The sequence below is a fragment of the Medicago sativa genome, chromosome 2 (genome assembly GCF_051527215.1).
Source record: "Medicago sativa cultivar Bolivia chromosome 2, Bolivia_mono, whole genome shotgun sequence".
Classification (NCBI taxonomy): domain Eukaryota; kingdom Viridiplantae; phylum Streptophyta; class Magnoliopsida; order Fabales; family Fabaceae; genus Medicago; species Medicago sativa.
The window spans coordinates 19621532-19644924 of record NC_140750.1 but is presented as its reverse complement, the minus strand read 5'-3'; the positions used below and the strand labels follow the sequence as shown (position 1 = coordinate 19644924).

At 32.3% G+C, this 23393-nt stretch overlaps 1 protein-coding gene across 48 annotated transcripts; it reads left to right on the top strand.

Moving 5' to 3' along the window:
• Positions 1–663: 663 nt before the first annotated feature.
• On the top strand, positions 664–6922 carry LOC146945293 (hexokinase-3-like). Of its 48 annotated transcripts, none has more exons than XM_085743660.1 (13): positions 664–829; positions 1071–1108; positions 1186–1399; positions 1674–1857; positions 1994–2082; positions 2351–2467; positions 3086–4691; positions 4807–4885; positions 5112–5245; positions 5632–5689; positions 5878–5967; positions 6272–6448; positions 6605–6922. In XM_085743660.1, exons 10-13 carry the CDS (start codon positions 5639–5641, stop codon positions 6698–6700), a joined length of 414 nt encoding a protein of 137 aa, XP_085599786.1. In that variant the 5' UTR covers positions 664–829; positions 1071–1108; positions 1186–1399; positions 1674–1857; positions 1994–2082; positions 2351–2467; positions 3086–4691; positions 4807–4885; positions 5112–5245; positions 5632–5638; the 3' UTR covers positions 6701–6922. The 48 variants fall into 48 exon arrangements, 44 of the variants coding, with proteins under 44 accessions (XP_085599786.1, XP_085599779.1, XP_085599792.1 ...); XM_085743653.1 differs by having other exon boundaries at positions 1064–1108; positions 1186–1857; positions 3086–3506; positions 4379–4691; XM_085743666.1 differs by lacking the exons at positions 1994–2082; positions 4807–4885 and having other exon boundaries at positions 3086–3502; positions 4379–4691.
• The last annotated feature ends 16471 nt before the right edge of the window (positions 6923–23393 follow it).

Here is a 23393-nt window from a genome sequence, read left to right as displayed (position 1 = left end):
AAGAGGGGTTAGACATATAATATCCATTTGTATATCTTTTCAAGCGCAATAAGAATAATTGATGATAAACAATAAATAATATGTAGACGTATAATTTCAACAAAACGTTTCAAATTTGATATTCAATATCATTGACCCCGAAACATTTAAAATAGGTCTCTATCTAATTAACTTATTCTGTAAAAAAAGAAAAAATTAATTAACTTTTTTGTCAATTCAAAAATGAAGCTTCCTCCAATTGTGCATCATATATAATATGATAGCTTACCAACTGTCTTTAGAGCATGGCATGTGAGGTTCAATAACAAGATTCGGAGTTCCACATGCTGCCACTGTTTCAATACACTTAAAATATTTAATTAATCATTTGTTTGGTTAAATTTTGATTTTTGAAAACAATTATGGTCATAGATGTTGAATATATTCATTTTAATACGGTATCAGATTGAAAAAAATTAATTAATTAGTTAGACAGTCATTCATGCTTAAAAGTGGGGGGAAAATCTTCTACTAAACTAGATAGGAAAATAAATGGCTGTTTTTTTTACCATTTTGCCCTTCTGAGGGCATTTTGGTAATGTAATTATTTGAGAAGTGGGCATTTTAGTAATTTCATTGTTACTAACATTTGGGTTATATATATGGAGAAGAAAAAAAAAACGCGTTCTGTAAAACGCTTTCTCTTCTTCTTCTGTAAAAAAACGCGTTCTCTAAAACGCTGTCACCTGCAATCTTCACCGCCGCCGTCAATTTCGCCGTCGCCGTCGTCGATCTCGCCGTAACACACTAATATCCACTGTTCATCATCTTTTTCAGCATGCATGTCCAGGTTATTGATGTATTTCATTTTTTTGTGTTTGTTTTTATTAATTTTTTCTCTCCTTTTTTGATTTGGCTGTTTTATTCATTTCCTCTTTGATCGATTGAGAGGATTGGGTTTTTGTTGATCTCATTTGATGGATTTCAAATCATGATTGAATGCATATTCTGTGATTTTTTTTTTATTGTTTTTTCCAGAATTTTTTTCTGTGTTTCGATGGTGATTAAGGTTTCATGTGTTTAGAATGCAGATTGGCCTCAACAAGACTCTCTGAATCGCGTCCAACTGGTATGGGTTTTTTTTGTTTTTGTGTTTTGTCAAAGATTGTATTTTTGGGTTCATGCAATTTTGGATTTTCACTACAGGATCTGTTGGAGGCATTTCAAGTTGCAATAATGGATACAGGCTCAGGTTCTTTGTTATAGATTGTATGTTTATTTTTTCCAGAAAATTACTTTAGGCTTCTTTTGTTCATTAGTGATTTTCCAGAAGGAGGTGATTTGGTTAAAAATTGTTTGAAGTTAAAAACACATACCCACAACTATCGTTTCAGAGCCCAATGCATATATATGACAAAAGGTAGAAACTATTGTTTGAAGTTAATTATATATCCTAGACAATACATGTGATCTGTGTAAATAAACATATTATTAGACATGAGTTACATATTAACATATAATCAACCGGGCTAACAGGGTATGAGTATGATTGCACCTATTTCTAATCATATAATATTTTTTTTTGAACAATGATTCAATGGTATTTGATCACATGAACCCTCCTGCATCGCGTGGTAATTTTTTTAATGTTGATTGGCTGATATGGCTTCTTTTGGCGCAATGCATGCTTGAAGGGTTGGCAGGTAATGTCATTGGAGGTTTTGAATATGGATCTTCTACTGCTTATAAGTCTAATTTCTGACTATGGAGCCTTTTGATGAAGCTCTCTAGAGCGGTTGAAAACTATAAGATACTTAAATGAAAATATGACGACTCATGGCGGAAAATGTGTCTCAAGGCCAAGGTTGCTATTTGACGGTAAGCACAACTATCTCTTATTTCATAGCCTTATTTCCTGCTCTTCATATTGATTGGTGACCTGTGATGGTTAAGTTTTTTATTGCTATGGGTGTTTTTTGCATACTAATTTCCCTAGATTGGATGATTATGAAAGGTTAAACCTAAAATGATAATGGCAAGGTCCTGATACATTGATTTGCTTCAATCCTTATGTCGATCTTAAGGACATGATGATATCTATTGGTATGTTCAATTATATTATGCAGATTTCAGTTTCTAACATGTTAAAAATAAGTTATATCAATTAACTCATACACTCATGTCTCTAAAATTATAGGGTTTGTTTTGGTGATTCAGGTTTGTTGTCTGGTTTATACTCAGATCATAACTGAACACCCTCCTATTAGTTTAGTTTATCTATTTTGTTTTGATTTGTTGATGTTTTGTTTGCATTGTTGTGAATCTGTTTGATTTATTGTGTTATTTGAATCTCACAAGTTTGTTGTCACAGGGTTGGAATTGTTTTTTTTTTTTTGAAGACAATCTCCTGGTGGACACAATGTTATTTGGGGTCTTCCCTCTGCTCACAAGATTCACAATCCTAAGAGTCTTTTGCTTGGATTTCTTGGTAATTTGTATGACTGATCTTAACTTAGTTTGTTAGTTGCTTTGATTGATATCTTTTAGATGCAATATATTATATTAGTGTGTCTAGATTCATTCGAATCAATTTTATTGCTATCAAAGACAAAAATTGCCATGTTTTTAAAGAACTATGTATGCTTGGATTGGCGGTGAGTGTTTAGATTTGTTCCAATTAATTTTCTCGCGTTCCAAGACTAAAATTACCGTTATTTTAAAAACCATTGTGATTTTGGCCAACGCTACACTTTGGAGCTTAAAAAAATTCACCGTGAAACTCACCGTGATTCCTAACATGCAGTTGCCGAAAATTTGAACGATATTTTATGACTTTGGTTGATAAAAAATTTATGGCAAGAATTCTTTTTGGGTAAAGTCTTTGGTTGATAACATAAAAATTGAAGGCACAAAACTATGTTGAATTTTTGCAATGTTAGAATGATGATACCAAAATTCATGATACATATAATCCATGATACATAAAATTTATGAGGAAGAAAATTACATGATGTATTGTTGTATTTCTATATAGTGGCAATAGATTTATTTTTTACCTCAGTGTTGTCTAATATAGTTATTTATGTGTAAACTGTTCACCAAATAGGCAAAAACAGAACAGAATTCTGCTACTGCAGAACTGAAAGCAGCAACAGCTCCATAGCAGAAAAACTAAACAGAAATCTGCTACTGCTGAACCCAACCAGCAGCAGCAGCTCCAAGTCAGAAAAACAAGCCAGAAAACAGGCAGCAAAACAGGTTCTGCAACTGTCACAACCAACCACCAAATTGCGCAACAGCTCAAATAAAACCTCCTCCCTTAAACTACCAGCACAGCCGAACCAATACCAGCTGAAACTGCCAACCTGCTATAGACATAACGCAGGAAAATTTCCCCCATAAATACTTAGAGAAGGCTGGATCTCTAAATGGACTATCTCCTCATGTACCGCTATATAAAGCAACAGAAGGGAATGAACCTTGCTTTTTCACAACATACTTTACTTGGGATCAATTTTTACATGCAAGTACTGTGAGATGCAATTAATATAGCATTTTGTGATTTGCAATGAATTATGTTTCAGCTGAAGTTAGATTCTTATTTTTAACTTCATGCCTATTGTTTACCATGCTTTAGTGATGTTAATGTACTTTGAATTGGGCTGCATAAATGCATCAACATTGTTGTGTTGTATTCTTGATGAGATGTAAACACTAGGAAGACAAACTTGTAGAAATAAGTGGAAGGGCTGAATTGACGTTAGATTAAATTAATGTGGATACTTTCACCTCCTTGAGTCAGTTGTTTTTAAAATTCCTATTTATAGTTATGAACAGCTTTATATTAGATTTTAGTGTACTTTTCATCTCTGTGACAATTTTTAGCATGAAAAGGTTGAATAAAGATTAAGTTGTAGCATAAGAAATTATAAATGTTAATTAGAGTTAAGTAAAGGATAATCTTATAGGAATTTGATGATCATTTGTTAATGTATTGTTGTTAATTATTGTCACTGTGTCTATTATGTATATTGCCCATGCCATAGGTAAATGATTATAAGGTAACCAATTGTATGTAATCATGATATGATTGAAGTTTACTGTAAAAATGAGTTTTTTGCAGCAAGTATGAAGTTAGTTCTAAATGTACAAATATCAAAGTATAAAGAATCTTATTTTAAAATAAATATGAAAGAGGAATATAGGCCAGTTTTCTGGTTATGCGTGGGCTGAAAATGAGGTACTTTCCTGTTATAATGTTGTATTATGTTCATAACAATAGATATGAATCTTTGTGAGTGGTTGTGTTCATGTTATCTTTCATTAAAAACATGATGATCTGATCCGTATGGCTGATATTAACCTGCAATTAAACCTACATCTTCACAACTATTGGCAGAAAAAACAGAGAACAAGGGTAAAGGAGAGGATCGACAAATGTGTGAAAGAAAAATTGATTGTTTTCTACGCTGTTCTTAATATTCCAATAAACAAGAGTAGTGTGAAGAAGATACACATTCATATATCATTTTTGAATCCAAAGGAATTCAAGTACCACTTCTAAAATGGTAAATAAATTTTCTAACAAAACATGTTTTCAAGAGGAACTGTCTGCAAAGCTGTTGGTGGTGTTGGTCATGCTTCTCAACAAAGCAAGAAGTCATACAAGAAAGTTTACAAAAATAGGTGATGATTATAATAGCTTGGAACAGGTAACTATCTCTAATTATTCAAAAAGGTCCCATTTTTTGACATTAAGCTCTTAAGTATGACAAACAACAATGTTCAGGTCTTGAATAATTTGGAAACATTCAAATTTTTCATTAGGTGAAAATGATTGCATGGCTGATGGGAGTTCTTGGCATATTTGCAATTATTGATTGGTAGTTTGCAAATAGATGACATTGTAATGCGTCTGCTCTTTGTTGGGATTTTGAGTTGCACATCTCTCATTTCAATGTTTTCTTCTCCATTGTTTATAATTTGTATATAGGGCAAGCTGTTACTTTATATAGTAGCGTGTGTATATCTTTTGTGAATTTTAATGAGTATTAGTTTATCCTTAGAATGGAATGGAAAAGAAAATTGTGATAATAGTTTATGTCTAACAAAGGTATACCTATGCTATGCAGTTGAGCCTCCAAACACTGAGCAAGCTTTAAAATGGTTGTATAAAGCTTCTGAAGGTGGTAATATCCGGGCTCAGTACCAACTTGCTCTCTGTCTTCATCGAGCTGGTGGGAATAGAAGCAATATAAGAGAAGCGGTTGGTACTCTATTCATTTTCTCTACGACAATTTTTAACTACAAATAATCAGGGAGGGGTTAAAAGCTGGGAAACCTGCATGGTTTAATGTTTGGGAATTGACATATAATATTGCATATATTTGGTTCTTTTATTATCATAATATTATCTGCCGATGCTTGCAATTTTGTCTAATGGATATACTTTTGTTATCTTGCATTTCTATTTGAGTGATTTATATTGCGTATGTAACTATGTGAGTGATTTGTATTTCTATTTGGCATTTGTTAAAGGAAATAAGGGTTGATAGTTCTTTACTCTTAACTGTTATGGTATCACTCTTCAAATTATGTATTCATTTTTCCTTGGTTTTTTTAATATTGAAATTATTCATGGATTGTATGTAGGTGATTTATGCTCAATTTTTTGTCCCAAAAGCTATGGAGCAAGACTACTTTTGAAATGGTTAGTTTATAATTTTCTTGGCCTGATAATGAAACTCATGTTTTCTCAGATCTTTGAAACATTTTTATGATTTACGGTTACCCCTCAACTGATTGCTATTATTTAAAAATGCATTATCCCATGTTCATTTGTATTCAACATAAAATTAAATTGTGATATAACCATAAAATTATTTGTGAAATATGCAGGTATATGCTGAGAAATATGTTGTAGATCAGGAAGCATTCATTAAAGATTATGCTGAAGCACATGCCAAACTCAGCAACCTTGAGCAAAGTGTTGAGTTACTGTTTTGTACATTTTCATATGGGTGTGCTTATTATGTGACTACTGGCCTAGATATTATGTTCTTTCATACCAAATTTATTACCTTTTCTTTTTCATGTCTGTATACGTATTTGATTTGAGTTCAAATAACAAGACAGTCACCTATTAAAGTTTTCTTTGTTATCTGATTTTCAAGGCATCGTGGTAGATGGTTCTGCAAATGTTTGGATTTTGTGCATATTTTAATTCATCAAACATTTGTTATGATAATGTCCTTTTCATGTAATAACGTTAAATTGAATTTTATGCTTGCAGGATCTCTTTGATTTTATCGCATCATCGTTAAAAGAACTCATTGCTAAAGAAGATGGTTCCATTACTTCACATGACAGAAGCGAACTTGGCTTTACATTCTCCTTCCCTATGAAACAAATGTCTGTTTCCTCGGGCATTTTAATCAAGTGGACAAAAGGGTTTTCCATTGTAGATATGGTTAGTCACTTTGATCTTCTTGATATTTAAAATTGGCTATTTTTTTTTCTTCTCCATAAATAGTTACCAAACAAACATGTATGTCCTATTCAAGTTACACTTGGTTTTTCAGTATAGAGATGTAAATATTAACAAACCAATGCTATTTGTTGTCAGGTTGGAAGAGATGTTGCAGCATGTTTGCAGGAAGCATTTGCACGAAATGGCCTAGATGTGCATGTAGCTGCCTTGGTCAGGAATTCCTTTCCTTAGCCTAATTGTATGATTTGTTTTTCTTTTTCTATCCAATATTCCCCTCTGAAAGCAATGCTTGCCTTATATTTACACAACCAGGATTAGGGTATAATACATATTGTAATTTATGATCTCGCTTCCGCCTTCAACAGATTGTTTTTTTCTAGGGCATATTTATGTTTTTGATCTAAATGTAAGGAATTTATAAGTGTGTTGAATGAATCAGTTTTTTGTTGCAAAGCCCTTCTTTTATGCAAAAACTTTTAATACCTGTCTTGCTTAGCTGGTTTATTTTACTGGTGTCATGTTTTTGATAGAAGATTTTGGTAGTTGGTTGGTTAGTTTGTTTCACTTTTACTCAGAGTGCTGTTTAGCCCACCTTTAGCACATCGTACTTTAGTGTAGTTTTACTTCAACTTCTAGCACATGTTTAGTACTTATCTTGATCTTGAGGGAGTTATTTTTTATTTTCTGGAATTCAATATCAGAAAATTATTTTATATCCCAATTAATATGAAAGTAGAGTTTAATAGAAGACTAAAAGGCTAAACTCTTAAAAAAAAATCTAAAGAGTTGAGCGGCGAAACTCACACACTCTAAGTGTTGAGAAATGGCGAGTTGCATGTTCGGACCCGCACCCCAAAATATCAAATCACTATGTAGACTTTTATCATTTCAGTTGTAATTACAGGACAATAAGATGCTACTTCCATGACATATAATGAAAGTCCAACTCTCACTTTACAACTAAATTTGTGCTATTTAAATGATGATGACAATAAAATTAAATTTAGTTTTAGAGAAAAGGCTTCTCAACCAACAAAATTATTCTTATCAGTACTCTTATAAATGTTGAATACAGAATAGATTCAGGAGTCTTCAGCAAAAGTAACAGTTTTTTTTTTCTTTTGAAGTAATTTATAATTCAGAAACGCAATCTGGCTTTGCCAATGAAAATCTATCTATCAGTACCGATTCAGATTTCGGTCTTCAACTGGAATTCATGGTTCAAAAAGTCAGGCTTTCAGCCTCCCGTCTCACCGATTCAAACAGCACAGAGGATAGGTACCTGTCACCAAAGCTAGGGAAAACAATCTGCACCATATCAAAATGAAAATTGTCAATGATGTAAATCCTTTTTTTCCTGTAACATACCAACTGTGCCAGATATTCAAAATATTTTTATCAAAATTTGTATGAATTCAATCGACTTACAACAATAATCTTTCCAGATGATATTCCGACCTAAAACAATATTCATAGTAGAGGCTCAACAAATTAATCCAAGTACAAAAGTAAAATAGTAGAATCATTTCTTATTTGTTTAACAAATTTAAATATCACGAAAGAGGACTAAGTAGATAGCTCTTAGAGGCTGAATAGCCTCAATCGTCGGTGTTTCTAAGAGGTTTAGAACTTACAAATAGGCCTTCTTTGTAGTTTCTATTGGTTGAATATCTGCCAAATCACACATCAAGTTTAACAAATTATAAATTGTCACAGATGTCCAAAAAAAATTGCAAAATGATGACATGATCATAATCCATCTAAAAATTACATTCACACGATAAGTTTGTATTGTGGCAAATTAGTCGGTATGTAAGATTTAGTAAACCAGGATTTAAGTCCACAATTGGCTTTTTGTGCATCCTCCAGAAACTTTAATAGTTAAATTATTTGAGAGAATGGTTTTGGTAGGAAAGTTTTTAGCCTTTTTGGATATCAATAGTAAAAGATAAAGGAGAATTGAAAGAAAAATAAAACTATACGTCAAGTCATTAAGATATATTTATGTATCAAAGGCTATATCTTCAAACTTAATACATGATGGGGCATTATGATTACTCAAAAAACATTAAAACTTACTTGAATTACTTCGTCGACAAGACTAACGTCCAATACCCCGGGAACAAAACCAGCACCAATCCCTTGAATCTTGTGTGGTCCTAGACGTTTGTCATGATTTGCAAATCAGCAACAGCTTCAAAAGTAAGTTTTAATTTCAACTCTAAGGAACAAAACAGTGTTATAACTAGCCAGGCTTTCAACTGGCTCCACGCCATAAAGCTGCATAATATAAAAATTGAAATAAAACGAGAAATTAGGAGGAAAGAGGAGAGGATAACTTATCATTTAGTTTTGCTGTTTGATTTTGTAGAATGTCTAAAGAAAGATTATAAGATAGCTTGGATGGTATTATGAGAGTTACACAAAAAGTATGATTGGGAATCTTATGATTTCATTGTTGTCGACGCCGTTGATATGTTTACCGCATTTCTTTAATAGTTGTCGGGACCCTGGTAGTTTTCAAGCTCAGAGTTACAGCTTCAGTTAGAACTTGAGTTAGGGTTCGACCTCTTCTCAACGTATTTTGTATGACGATTTCTCCGATCTGTCTCAAGTTAGGTCGATCACTGAATTTAGAAACTTGGTCAAGGTCGGTTTTGTTTATACACAAAGATGTAATCATGTATATGTAAGGGTATAATCGGCGATTTGGGAGCAAAAGCAAATTTCCTGAAGTATGAAGTATGCTTTTATTTCTCTATATTAAAATCTATTTGTTTCCTTTTTAATATATAAACCTATGAATTTGACAGTTTATCGTTTTAATAGCGACTCAAGTTCAAATAATAATAAGTTTTAGCAGTAAACAATTTTTTTTTAAATACAACTCACTCAATCATATAACAAAGAATTGAAAAAAACGATATTTAACCTGTGCTCTCGACATTATCTCAGAGAGGCTTTAGATCTATACTAGCCAGGACATGTGAGTTTGAAGCTGATCTCGGCTGTAGGCATGGCAATGGGACGGGGTGGGAACGGGTTTTACATTCCCCGTCCCCATACCCGATTCTCATATACTTATCCGTTACCCTACCCATACCCAACGATGATGATAAATTGAACCCCATCCCCGTCTCCGACGGGTTCGGATATCCCCGCCCCATCCCCGTCCCCGCATTGAATAATTTTTTTTATAAAAAATATATGTTTTTTTGCAACCCCTAGAGAAATATTGTAATGCTTTATCCAACAATATGTTCACTTTAACATTTGTTAGACCGATTGATTTAGTTGGTCCTTTCAATATCGATGGTAGTTTTTATAACACGACAATTATCAAACAAAATAATATGGCATATCAACATAAAGCATTTTTCTGCATCCGGGACGGGTTTGGGTATGGGTTCGGGGTGGGTAACTATATACCCGTTACCCGTCCCATACCCATGTTTTGAAATCAGGGAAAACCCAATCTCATACCCAAACTCAGTCAAAACGGGGAAAACCCGTCAAATTGGGTTTGGTTCGAGTGGGTAACCACGAATATGGGTTTTGTTGCCATGTCTACTCGGCTGGTATTATCAAGCCTGCACCAAGTGTGAGTCGAGGGTTACCACTGCGTCCGAGACTATCTACTGTGACAAACGCAAAATGCCCCGGAATACTGTTCCTAGGTAACGTTTATATACATACTATTTGTTTGGTTGTTTTTTAGATTGCTCATTGAGGAGTTTAAATTTGGGAGGTTTAAGATTCACGTTCAAGTGATCGACAACACTAGGTCAACACTTGCTCTATGCAATGCAGAATGTATGCGCTTTTGTTTTGAATCGCACATATGCATACTATGATACATTGCTTACTCACTTGCCAACTTGCTAATAATTTTGTATATGGGCTGTGACATTAAGGGTAATCCCTCATCTTCTTATCCAATGGAATTTAATGCTTTTGTCGATAAAAGGATGCTATTTAAAGTGCAAGTTAGTGATGCCAATTTATTCCGCAATTCATCTTAATTATTATGATGTTTTCCTTTTGTGTAATATTCCTTAATTTACTCATTTTTCCTTTGGAACAATTTTTTTACAAGATACGTAATTCAACCCGTGCGAAGCATTAGTTATAAATACTTGACGTTTTCATTTGTTACTCGTGATAAGCCGTTTTGAACATTTCATTTTCTAACTCGTGATGCAGGAGTACTCTAAATATTGTGTTATGATTTATAATTATTTGTCATTTTGCAATCTATCCGTCCGATATAATATTTTGTCAAAAAAGTAGCTAACCCCCGTGCGAAGCACGGGTTTGTAACTAGTTATAAGCAGAAAATGAAATAAAAATATACTACCAATTGGTTTTAAAAATGTGGGACTGACTTAAAGTGCAATAGTTTAAGGCATTTAAGTTCCATTTCGGTGGGGTTTTAATTTTCATGCATTGTAAAATGATTTTAAACATACATTTAATAATATGTTGTCATATCAATTAATGAAATATATATATAACAACTCACTTGTTTTTAAATATACTAAATGATGTAGCAATACATCATTAGATAAATGTGTAAAATTTATCCCTTCAAAAAAAAAAATGTGTAAAATAATTTTACACGACAGTGTATATAAATTAAATCTTTTATATGGATATCTTGTTTAATTTCCATTGTGTCCTTAGATTGATATATTGTTCTCTCTAGTTATAGGTATTAATCATAATTAATGAACTCATTTTGTTGAGTTGGTTAAATATAGACAAAACATGAACAAATGGAAGGACCACCAAATCAAAGCCTTCTCAAGAAAAGCTTCAATGTGAAGCATAGCAGAAACAATTATGTTTTTTTTTTGACGTTAGAAACAATTATGTTAAAATCCAGTTGTGGTTGAATTTTTGTCGTGGCATTGTTTTTGGTTTGAGTACCAAATCATTCATGTTGTGTTATCTTAAAACTGATCTATCGCCAAACCAAAAAGGGAACAGCAAACAATTAAAAGAAGCAATACATCCTATCAAGGTAAACTTTTAGTAACGGTATAGTAATATTTGATATAATGTCAATTCAGTCCAAAAAGAAAAAGAGAATCATCATTAATATATAATCCTTAAAATTATACGTGTGGTTCATGTGAAAAAAGAGTGTGAATCGCAACATTATTAAAAGAAACTACAAACATTTTTTTCTATAAGCAAAATAAATTACCGAGAGTAAATGAGCTACTCTAACCCATCAATACAAAGGTTTAATATATTGATAAAAAAAATTGAGGAAGAGGTTTAATATATTGATAAAATTTAACACCCTGATTTTTTACCATCATATTTATAAACCAACGCACCATCATATAAGATTAATCGCATGTTTACAATCTTATCTTTGAATATGATGTTATTTGTAGCGTTGAGCTTGGTTTTTCACAAGCAACACACAATTGCAAGCCAGATTACAAAGTCACCCCTCATTGATAACTTGCACTTAATCAAGGAGGCAAATTGACTGAAATGTTCTTTAATTTAGTTTTGCGATAATATGATAACTCCAATTTACGAAAACACAAGACACCAGACCTTATGCAAGAATGTGCAAGATATAAAAAAAAGTATGATTGTTGGAATTGCAATTGTTCCATCTTAAAATTGTTGTTTTTGAATTTTTAATTAAATTGTTGTATTAGAAATTCTAAAGTCTATATTGAAAAATAATTTTCATCTATCGAAGTTGTTACTAGGTTAAGTCATGATCAGATCGTTCTTTTAAGACGTTTCGTGGCACAATCCATAATTGTGCAAGACAGACTATCAACCACGCCGTCCCTATGATGAAACAAATTCAGTTACAACTGTGCGATTAACTACTGCTCAGTAGAAAATCGTTAGAGAATTAAATCTCCAATATCGTACTAAAACCACTCATATCATATTTTAATAATGAAACTGATCAATTATGGTACTATGACCACTCTACTATGGTATTTTGACAACATAAATATGGTGTTACCGTCATTCTAACATTTAGCATCTCCTAATATTAATATGGTATTTCAACCACTCAAATAAGGTGTTACCACCATTCTAACCTCTAACTTCTCCAAGAATTGAAGAATAATATATTTTTAAGATCATTCTTAATTTTCGAAGGGGCATTATACCTCAAAAGGGACTATCATCTTAAAGATACTATTTATTCTGAAGGGACATAAATTATCGAAGAGACTATACTCTTAAGACCATTGTCAATTCCGAAGGGACATTATATCTAGAAGGGTATATGGTCTTGAGAACACTCTTAATTTCGAAGGTATAGAAAAAAAGAAGGAGAAATGCTCGTCAACAGAAGTCGGAGAGGGAAAGAGAAGAAAATGATTTGAAGTTTCAAAATATTTTTCGGTGTATGGAATGAAATATGTGAGCTCTATATTAAATAGAGATAATTCACAACTAATATGTGAGAAACTTTGGGAACAAGTAATTCATATATTATCTAGTACAAAAATATCTCAAATTAAGTATCATAATATATCATATTGAGTACAAAAATATAATACATTATCTACCAAAATATATTAGATTACATACCCAAATATTTTAGATTGCGCACTAAAATATTTCAGATTAGATTCCAAAATATTTTGGCAAAACATGGGGATTAAAAAAGTACTTTCATATATTATTTAATAAAATAATATATCAATATATATATATATATATATATATATATATATATATATATATATCTCTAGTGCGTACTTCGTTCACATAATTATGTACCCCCTTAGAGGTACACCCCACATTATATAAGCACTACTACCGTGTGAGATCTATCCAACATGTTCCAACAATCCCCCACTTGAATTTAGAAAATGGGATCTGAAATCACATCAAGTGTTTCTATGAGATTACTAATAAACTAAGGTGTCGCCTACAACTAGAACCTATGCATTGAACTATGTGAAGGTGAGAAAAACACAAGAAGGGGGTTGAATTGTGTTTTTAAAAAATTCTTCGATTTTCCTAAACTGAACACACTGGTCAGAAGCTAAGTGAGACAGCTTCTGAAGTGATAATCAGAATCTAAACGCAGCGGATAAAAACAAAGAGAGAGAGAGAGAGAGAGAGAGAGAGAGAGAGAGAGAGAGAGAGAGAGAGAGAGAGAGAGAGAGAGAGAAGAAGAAGAAGAAAGACACAAAGCAATTATACTGGTTCCTTCCACAATCCGGAAGTAGTCCAGTCCCCCTTGCACTTCCAAGGAGATTTCACTAGAATGTAATATCTGATTACAATTGCTCAAGCACACAGCAAGAGACTTCCTTTGCTCAAGCACACTTCGCAAGAGTCTTCCTATGCTCAAGAACACAATCAAGAGACTTTTATGCTCAAGCACAACTGCAAGAGACTTCTAAACAAACAAAATTACACAGAAAATTGTTTGAGGTTGAACACTTGATATACAATCAGAGGTGCTCACAATACAAATCAGATACAGACTCTAAGACTTAAGAATTTCTAAGATGAGACTTTGAGAAACAGAAATTCTAAGTAAATGCAGAACAATTTCAACAGAGTTTTGGCGCTTGTAAATTGTAGTTGAGTTGTATACCAAACTCTAAGTCTTCACTCCTTTATATAGAGGTGTGAAAGAGACGTTGTGAAATTACCAGCACATCAAAAGAGTCGTTGTTGAAGCTTGATCTTTCAACAATGATCTTTTGCCTGATTTGGTTGTTGTCCTATGAAGAACCAATTTGAAATCCATTTCCATTGTGAAGGAACATCTTTGCAGGTGTAGCCGTATTCTGGAGCTGTTTTCTTGTCTTGTAGCGTGGACAACTGCAAAGTAGTGGGGAAGGTGGTTGTACAAATCGTACACAGTACAATGTCAACACTTTTGTTTCTTTTGCAACCAAATGCCTTCAAACACTTTTGAAATGACCGTTGCAAAGTTCCACTAGTCTTCTGCTATCTTTAGATGAATTTCGATCCATGAAACAACTCTTGAATCCTTGAATTTTGCAAATCCAGTTGATCTTCAGCTTCTGGTGAAACAGCTTCTGATGAGGCAGCTTCTGACGAGGCAGCTTCTGATGACGTGGCTTCAGGACCTCTAGTCTTCAGGAGCACTCGTCTTCAGGAGCACTTCAGGAGCACTCGTCTTCAGGAGCACTTTGCCTTCAGGTGCACTCTGGTCTTCAGGAGCGCTTTGCCTTCAGGAGCTATAAGCTTCAAATTTCTTGTTGATTTCTTTGTTCTTTATTTGCTCATTCAGAACCTTTGTATAATTTAAATTTTTGTCTATGGTCCTGTACATTTGAACAAATATTAGCAATTCCAATTTTCAATTTTTTAATACCTTGTTATCATCAAAACTCTTTAAGGTTCATTGTTAAACACATTTTGTTCCAACACTATATCTCAGACATAGAACCCGCACACAACCATTTCCTAATGTGTATTCTAAAAGTCTGTGCATTTATGGCCATTCACATTTATCTCAGTTTGATGAACACTCTAGGTATTCCGACTCAAAATCCCATAGGAACCGACCTCAGTTCGACATTCGTATAGGTGAGTCTATCAAGAGTACTCTTGTAGCTATGTACTCCACTCCACATAAAGTATATACCTCATTAAAAGGTCTTATTATCCCATCCTCCTGTCGTTGCAGGAATCATGCTTCTCTAGTTTTATCATAGCATGTTCTATCCCTTCATGACTTGTTATTATCCATTGAACCTATTTCTTAGGATCTTCGGTCATTTATGTCGGATTACCATCACCTGTGATATATAGGCATTAGTATCATCCTATTGGATGTGTTTAAGACGTTCTTTCTAGCTAATCATTTCGTTAAAGGAATTGCTAATTTATCATCAGTACGTACATGTTATACTTTAACCGTTACTTTAGCGATTAGCTAGCTCTCTAATTGTTATGTGTTCGAGCCTTAATATACATCTTTTACCGTTGTAGTAACTATTCTTAATTTTGTAATAGTTGTAGTACTATCACAAGGAATTAACAAAGTTGACAACAATTTTTCCCACAGGTTATCAAATTGCTTCTTCACTAGTTTTCTCTAGTGATCTCATTTCAGATTTCATTGTGGACTTAGTCAATGTTGTTTGTTTCTTTTCTTTTTTCCTTTAAAGAAACAATTCCTCTAGTGATACTCATTGTGTAGCCACTAGTCTCTTAGGAATCATATGAAAGGATGTTCCATTTTGTATCATTGTCCCATTCAAGTACAATTGAATACTTCTCGTAATTTAATCTTAGAGTCATAGTATTTTTATGGCATCTCATGACTCTTTCAATAGCATGCCAATGCTTCTCAATCGGTCTACTAGTAAACTTGCACAAGAGTCCCACGACGTAGACAATGTCGGGTATAATACAATCAGTGACGTACTTGAGGCTTTCAATGAAGCTCACATACTCTGTTTGTCTAACACCATCTCAAGTGTTCTTAAAGAGTTTAACTTATATCATAAGGTGTACTTGCAAGTTTACAATGAAAATAATTATATTTCCTTAAGATCTATTCAGCATAGTGAGATTGATCCAAATAAAATTCTCTTTTGTGATCTAGTAATCTTGATACCAAGAATTACTTCAACTTCGCATAGGTCTTTCTTATCAATGTTGTTGCTAAATAATGATTTCACATAATTTACAGCATGAATCTTTGAACCAAATATGAGCAAGTCGGCAATATAGAAACATATGATCATGCAAATGTTATTTCCATATTTGTAGTGAATACATTTGTCACTTTCATCCATTTTAAACTCATTCGATATCTTTAGGTTGTCAAATTTTCCATGTCATTGTTTAGGAGTTTATTTTAGACTATGCAAAGATTTATCTAACTTATTGACCTTGTTTTCTTGTCCATAAACCACTAAACCTTCAGGTTGTTCCATATAGATTTCTTCTTCTAGTTCACCATTTAAAAGGGAAACTTTCACATCTATTTGGCTTACAATCAAGTTATGAACAATGACTAAAGGAATTAGTACCCATACAGATGTGACTTTAGGGACCGGTGAATAAGTGTTGAAGAAATCTATATTTTTCTCTTTGCCTAAAACTTTTTTCTGCAAGGTGAGCCTTGTATTCATAAATAATCCCGTACTCTTTATAAAACTCATTGAAAATGTGGGGATAATGTTACGGTCTTAAAACAATTCTCAATTTCGAAGGGACAATACTATAATTTAACAAAAGATAAATATAGAGACTAAAACAAATATAACACCACTGTAATATTTTAATAAAATCTTCAGACGAACCATGACATCTGTTGGTACCCCTTCTAACTTTGTCCCTGATGAGTTTAGCCGAAATGACTAGATTCTTACAACTTGCTCAACCAAAATTCAGATTTCAGTTAAGAGATGTGTCTATATTTAGCGTGTGACAATTTTCGAATAAGATATCTATAATGGATAAAATCTGCGAAAAACCATTTAAATAGAAAATATCTTCTATATTGTGAGAGTAAATTTGTTACAAAATATAAAATTTATTATATTCGTGTGGCATGATGGCTATCAACATGTAAACCTCCTGTCCTATTATTACCTTTTTTAGTACCTATTTCTTGCATGATGTGTTAACCACATCTAGCTTTACTCACTCAATTTGACAGAGAGAGTATGAAAGCGAAAAGAAGTAGGAGATATATAGATAGATTATAGAGGTGGCAAAGGAAATGGGCCTCAACAAACCCAACTGGACCATAAATACAAATGGACCCACAAACCCTATCCATTTGAAAAATGTCTATTTTGACAATAATTTTGGATTAGAACAAAAACAATATAGCAATTTCCACCAATGAAATCAAATCCATTAATCTTCATATACATAATAATAACATGGCTACTTGACTAGCTGGTTTATATCCATTAATCTTCCACCTCAGCAACGGTTCATAAAATTGCTGCTCAAAAAGAACAAAATTAAGTGCAAACAGTAGCATGGTATATGCATGGTGCTTTGTATAGTTGTTGATTGATATCAAGCATATACATTCTTATCCAATCAAAGTGACGTAAAGACATTGCTCTTCCTAGAAACAAGTTATCCAATTGAAACTTTTCTTGCACAACGAAGATTTTAAGGTCGTGTTAAAGTAATCCAAGGATCAATCATTTTTTATATTAATTATTATATGATATGATTTGATTTATCAATTATCATTCACTAGTTTTTCATTAATACGAAACTTTGACTTGACATTTCAAAGGTTTTAGGTTTTACCTACCTAATTTTGAAGCTTTTGTCATATATGTTATTTATTATCAAAATTTACCTTTTCTTTTGTCTCTTTTATTTGCTCTTATTTTCAATATCATATCTTGTTTTTGTATGATAAACTACATATAGTCTAAAAATTCAGCTATTTCTAGAGGTAGAGGAATTATCCGTTTGAGTTTACTTTGACGCAATGAAATAAATAAATGTATAGTGGGGTCCTTCATGATGGAAAATTGGAATCAAAGTCTATTATATTGCAAGGAACAATATGTGGGAGATTCAATCAAATCAAGGTAGTTAAAATATTGAAATTGTGATATCAAACTATCAATCATTCTAAGAGGATCACTTTGAATCACCTATTGGCAAGAAACTTAGCATTATCCAGGTAGTTTAATTTTATTTCACGCCACTTCAAAAAAAAAAAATCTAAGATTCTAGATGTTACAGGTCATTACTCAAATCATATTTGGAAAAAAAAGACATGAAGATTATCAGTTATTGAGTCTTGTCCTTAGGAAATGATAAATATTTTTTGTGTGCAAGTAGACAATTAGTTGTCACAATTGATCCCTAGTAGTGGCAGACCAATAACTGATTAATGTGTGACTGCCAACCTTAACTTTAGGATCAATCTTGGAATTTATTTAGTTTTTAAATAATAAACTTGATTTTTTTTTTTAGCCATCCAACTATATACTTTGCTAATTGCTATATTATATGTGCATGTATAGATCGCTATAAATTTGTATAGCAGATAGGGACGAACTATTTTCATTCTTTTGCATATAAGAGAGTTTGAGGAAGAAAGAACGAATTTGCTGATGTGCCATGAGTGAATAACCCCAAAAAAATATGTAGCACTAGCTATAAAAGCAAGACCTAAAGTCCAATTGCGTTTATATCAAGTAACATTTGTATATGTAAACAAACAACCCAATAAAGCACAAATAAACAAACAACCCTTTGCCTCAAAAAAAAAAAAAAAAACCCCTAAATAGGTAGCATTTAGTTTTTTTAAACAAGGTATCATTCACGTGCAATTGTTCATAAAATGGACGGCAAACTACTCCTAAAATTTTAACGATGTTGCTTGCCCAACCTCAGGTTTAATAGCATTTAGTTAGAAATAGATCCTGTTCTAAAACTTTTTATTTCTTATTTTTCTTACTTGACTGACAAGTAATACACAAGGTCGGCCCACGCTCTATTCAAATATTAAAAATATATTTATAATAAAAAATGTAAAATTGTTAAAAAGAGTGATCCTTTATTTAAATTATAAATAACATAAAAATATCCATCATTTATTTCCAATTGTTTTTACTTTACAAAATAATCAAAATCGAATAATCTAAACTTGAAGGAAAACATCATCGATGAAGAAGAAGAAAGAAAGAAAAAAATGAAACAACCTTGCATGAATTTGGAATCGTCGCGAGAGTATTTTGAACGTGGGACATGGTGAATTTGGGATTTGTATTTTTTCTTTCATGTTACTTATAATTTAAAATTATAAATGTTTGTGTTACATTGTTTTTGGTTTGAGTCCCATTGCCTCCAGTTTTTAATTTTTTTACTGTATTTTTAATATTTTATTTATAAAAAAAATTGCAGTGACTTTAACCGGCTCCCTCAAACTATAATAAAAAGAAACCTACCACTTGACCGGTTAATTAAACATTTATATATCTTGCTAAGGTGTAATATTTAGGGGGCGTTTGTTTTATAGAATCAAAATGTATTCCCAGGATTAACTTTCGCAGGATTATATTAGTGGAAATTTTATTCCTAGAAAAGTTTGACAAAAGTGTTTGGTTGTTGATTTGAATTCCCTGGAATTGTATTTTAAGGAAATGGTGTAATTATTAAAATACCCTTAGTAAAATAAACTAAACGTGTTCTTATTTTTTAAAATTATTTTTGATCATTGTACAACAATATAAACTAACGTGTTTGACAATTTTAGTTTATCATACATCAATTCATCTATGTCTACTTTTATTAAGAAATCAAAATCACATGAGTTTTATTGTTCTAATACCTTGAGTAAAAATCCATTCAATGAAAGCAAGCAATGAAAGAGAGTGTTTAAATGAAGAAAAAAAAACGTGGCACATAAATTGGGTGCAGAGATGTGCTGGTAGTGGTGTGGTTGGCAGTTATTTTAAGGGTATTAATGAACTTTTGATAAACAAATTGTGCCAACTGCCGGGAATAAATCATTCCCATCCTTTTATGTTGGGAATAAAAAGAGAGTAATATTGTTGAAAAAAATTACCAAGAATGTTTTATTCCTTGGAATTTTTTTGTGTGCATGTGTACCAAACATGGGAATAAATTATTCCCATCTTAGATTCCTGGGAATTTAATTTGTAGAGGTGAAACAAACGCCCCCTACGTTTTTGACACCCCCAACAAAATTACTCAATATCCGCCACTGAGGCTACTCGACAAAAAAGACAAAAACGTGTCTGATGAGCTTAGCTCAAATGGTAGAGACATTTCATAATATATTCAGGGTCCGAGGTTCGCGGCTCAAACCCAAGACCCTCACTTCTCCACATTTAAAATGTGTGATCTCCAGTCACTAGGTTACTTGAACCAAAAAAACGTTACTTGACCCAAAAAAAAAAAGACAAAAATGAAAAACTGCAAGTTTAGTGGATCACTTTCCATGTTGGTACAACGCATTCGCAAACTCTTGGTTTTGGATTGGCGAGTCCAATTTTGTCATACTTGTGAGGAAGGTAATTGATGTGCTAGCTTTTCTCTGGACTCTTTTAATTACATCAGAATGGAGAATCCGCCTAGTAAGCTACGTAGACTTTTTTTTATGATATATCTAGGACTTCCATGTCTAAGAATGTTCGGCTAGTTTTCTAGTTTTCTTTTGGGCCTATGACCCTCTTTCGTAAAAAAAAAAAAAAAAAAAGACAAACATTGACCCTCTTTCGTAAAAAAAAAAAAAAAAAAAGACAAACATGTTAGTATTTGTCTATCCACTTTTTTTTTACTGCATTTAATTTTATACTACAGTATAATTTTTTGGCATATATTCCAATCAAATAATTGTTGCAAATTTTTTTTATATTGTTGTTCCTATTCCAATGTGAGTGTTCTTATTATAATAAAATTTAACTCATTAAATAATATTTAAGAGTGAAGACCCAATTTTACTACGGACCAATTAGTCCCCGACAAAAGTAAATCACAGAATAGTCACGAACATTTCCATAATGGAGACAAATTAGTCCTTCTCTTATACCGAGTCAACGAGTAATTTGTTTTCGGTATAAAAATGTCATTGACTACTTTAAGTTTTGTTTTTATCGATGACTAAACTGCCCCATGAGAAAAAGGCTAATTGTTCTAATTAACCCTATAATATTAGCCGCATATATGTACACAAATTATACTTCAAAGTTTTGGCATCCAATCAAAACCATTATTAAGTATAATTATATAAAATCAAACCAAGGATCAAATGCACTCAAACAGTATTGTGGCGGATCAGACAACCAAAAATTTGTGACGAATTATTCCCACAAATTGGTTTTGTGGGTTAACAAAATTAAGACATTTGTGGCTGATTAAACTGACACAAATGTTGATGTCCAACGAGTATATGAGAGAGGTTTTCCGTCACAAGTCCGTCACAAAAGTTTATTTTGTAGCCGTTTTGGTAGGTTTGTTAGGGTTTTTATTCCCCCACAACTACCCTTATTTTTTGTAGCGATAAATCTTAACAGGTTGATCCAAAAGATGATAAATACATCAAAGGGTGACACACTATTATTAGGAAACACATTGCATCTTTAGAATGTAGAACATAGCCAATGATCATGTCTTTGTTTATTTTACACACTATAACATCAGATAATGATCAACCGAACTTGAAGATACTAGCACTCATTTCTCATGTGAGCATGAGAATATTATTTTTATTTTTTACAAAAATGAGCATGATGATTTTTTTTGGTGGTGGTCGGGGTTCGAACCCGAACCTTGCATATTTTATGCATTGTCCATACCAACTGAGAATAATGATTTAATAACAAAACAAATACTCTTTCATCCTCTTTTATAATTATGTATTGCATGTCTTACATATTGAGAAAAGTTGGTAGTATAATTGATATTTATATTTTTGTAAACTATAATTAAATTACTCATTTCTCCTGCGAGAATGATCGAGGGTTTAATAAAAAAAACTCCAAATATTAAGAAAAATCGGTAATATAAGAAAAACGTTCTTGTTTGATACCTATAAGAAAAAAAGTATGAAGTTCAGATGAGAGGCAATGTCTTACACTTGAAACCTCTAATGTTTCCTTGAATAGTTCTCAAGTTTCTCTGAATGGAAGCAGAAACTTAGTCCTATGGAATTTTACATTTCTGATCTTATAGAATTTTTTAGACTAACTAGTAACATACCCGTGCATCCGCACGGGTACTGGTTCGTCGGGGACGAATTTGAGTAATATATACTTGACATTAAATATTCTTATAGATGACTAGGTACATTTCCTGCTTTTGTGGAACAATTCAACACCTTTGTCATTAGCTTACACCACAAGTAAATATGATATAAAATCGTCAGTTATAGGAAACAGTTTCGAACTTTGAATGTCAAAATGAAAATCATATATTTCTCCTTTAAGTGAACCAAACAAGCTTTTTCTGCAAAGAGATAGAATTGACAGCAGACTTTGATTCTGTAATTCTATTAAATATTTTGAATAAACTAAAAACAAGATAGTAACATTTCCTAGGAACCAAGTTCTAGCTTTCATTTAATTTTTCATAGTAATTTAAGTTTTGTTATTGACCTAAGGCAAATCGGGTTACATGCTGTAATATTTTCGCCTTATTCACATATTCAAGACAATCGTGATCGTTGGATCGAGACCAGACAATCTAGATTTCAATACATATTTTGATTTTTCTTTTATCGAGTTTGAAATCTAGACACCAAATATCGATCAAAAGATCATGATTGTTGTAACACCCCGTTTTCCCAACGTAAAATTTTCATAAATAAAATCAGAGTTTTTCATCATAAAACGGAATGTCACATTTCTTAAAAATCATAAATGGAATAAATAATAATTTATCCTTCAAAACGTTCAACAACATAATATTTAAAACTTCGCAGCGGAATAGTTTGACAACTTAAATAATCTTTGGCACAAGGGCCTCAATATAAAATCTCATAAAACTTAGTTCAACATCAATTCTTGAAAGATTCATAAAGTAATACGTAAGGAACAGAAAATAAAGACATAATCTCATTCCGTTACGTATCAGAGCACCTAAGACACACACACTTGTGAGGAGTCCACTCACGACTGCAACTAATCTTGGTTGCCTGCAAGTTACTCATACGAAGAGCAACATTTTCAAGCAGAAGGGGTGAGATTTCACAAAACAATAATATTAGGCATATAATTCAACAATTATATCTAACATCTTAAACTTCATTAACTAGCATCATTAATCTTCCTACATTAGTCATAAACTTCATCATACATCATCAAAAATACAATCATAAACATCATCATATATCTTCATAAATATAATCATAAGACATCATCTTATAACATCATAAGTACAAACATAAACGTCATCATATATCATCATAAATATATTCATAAAA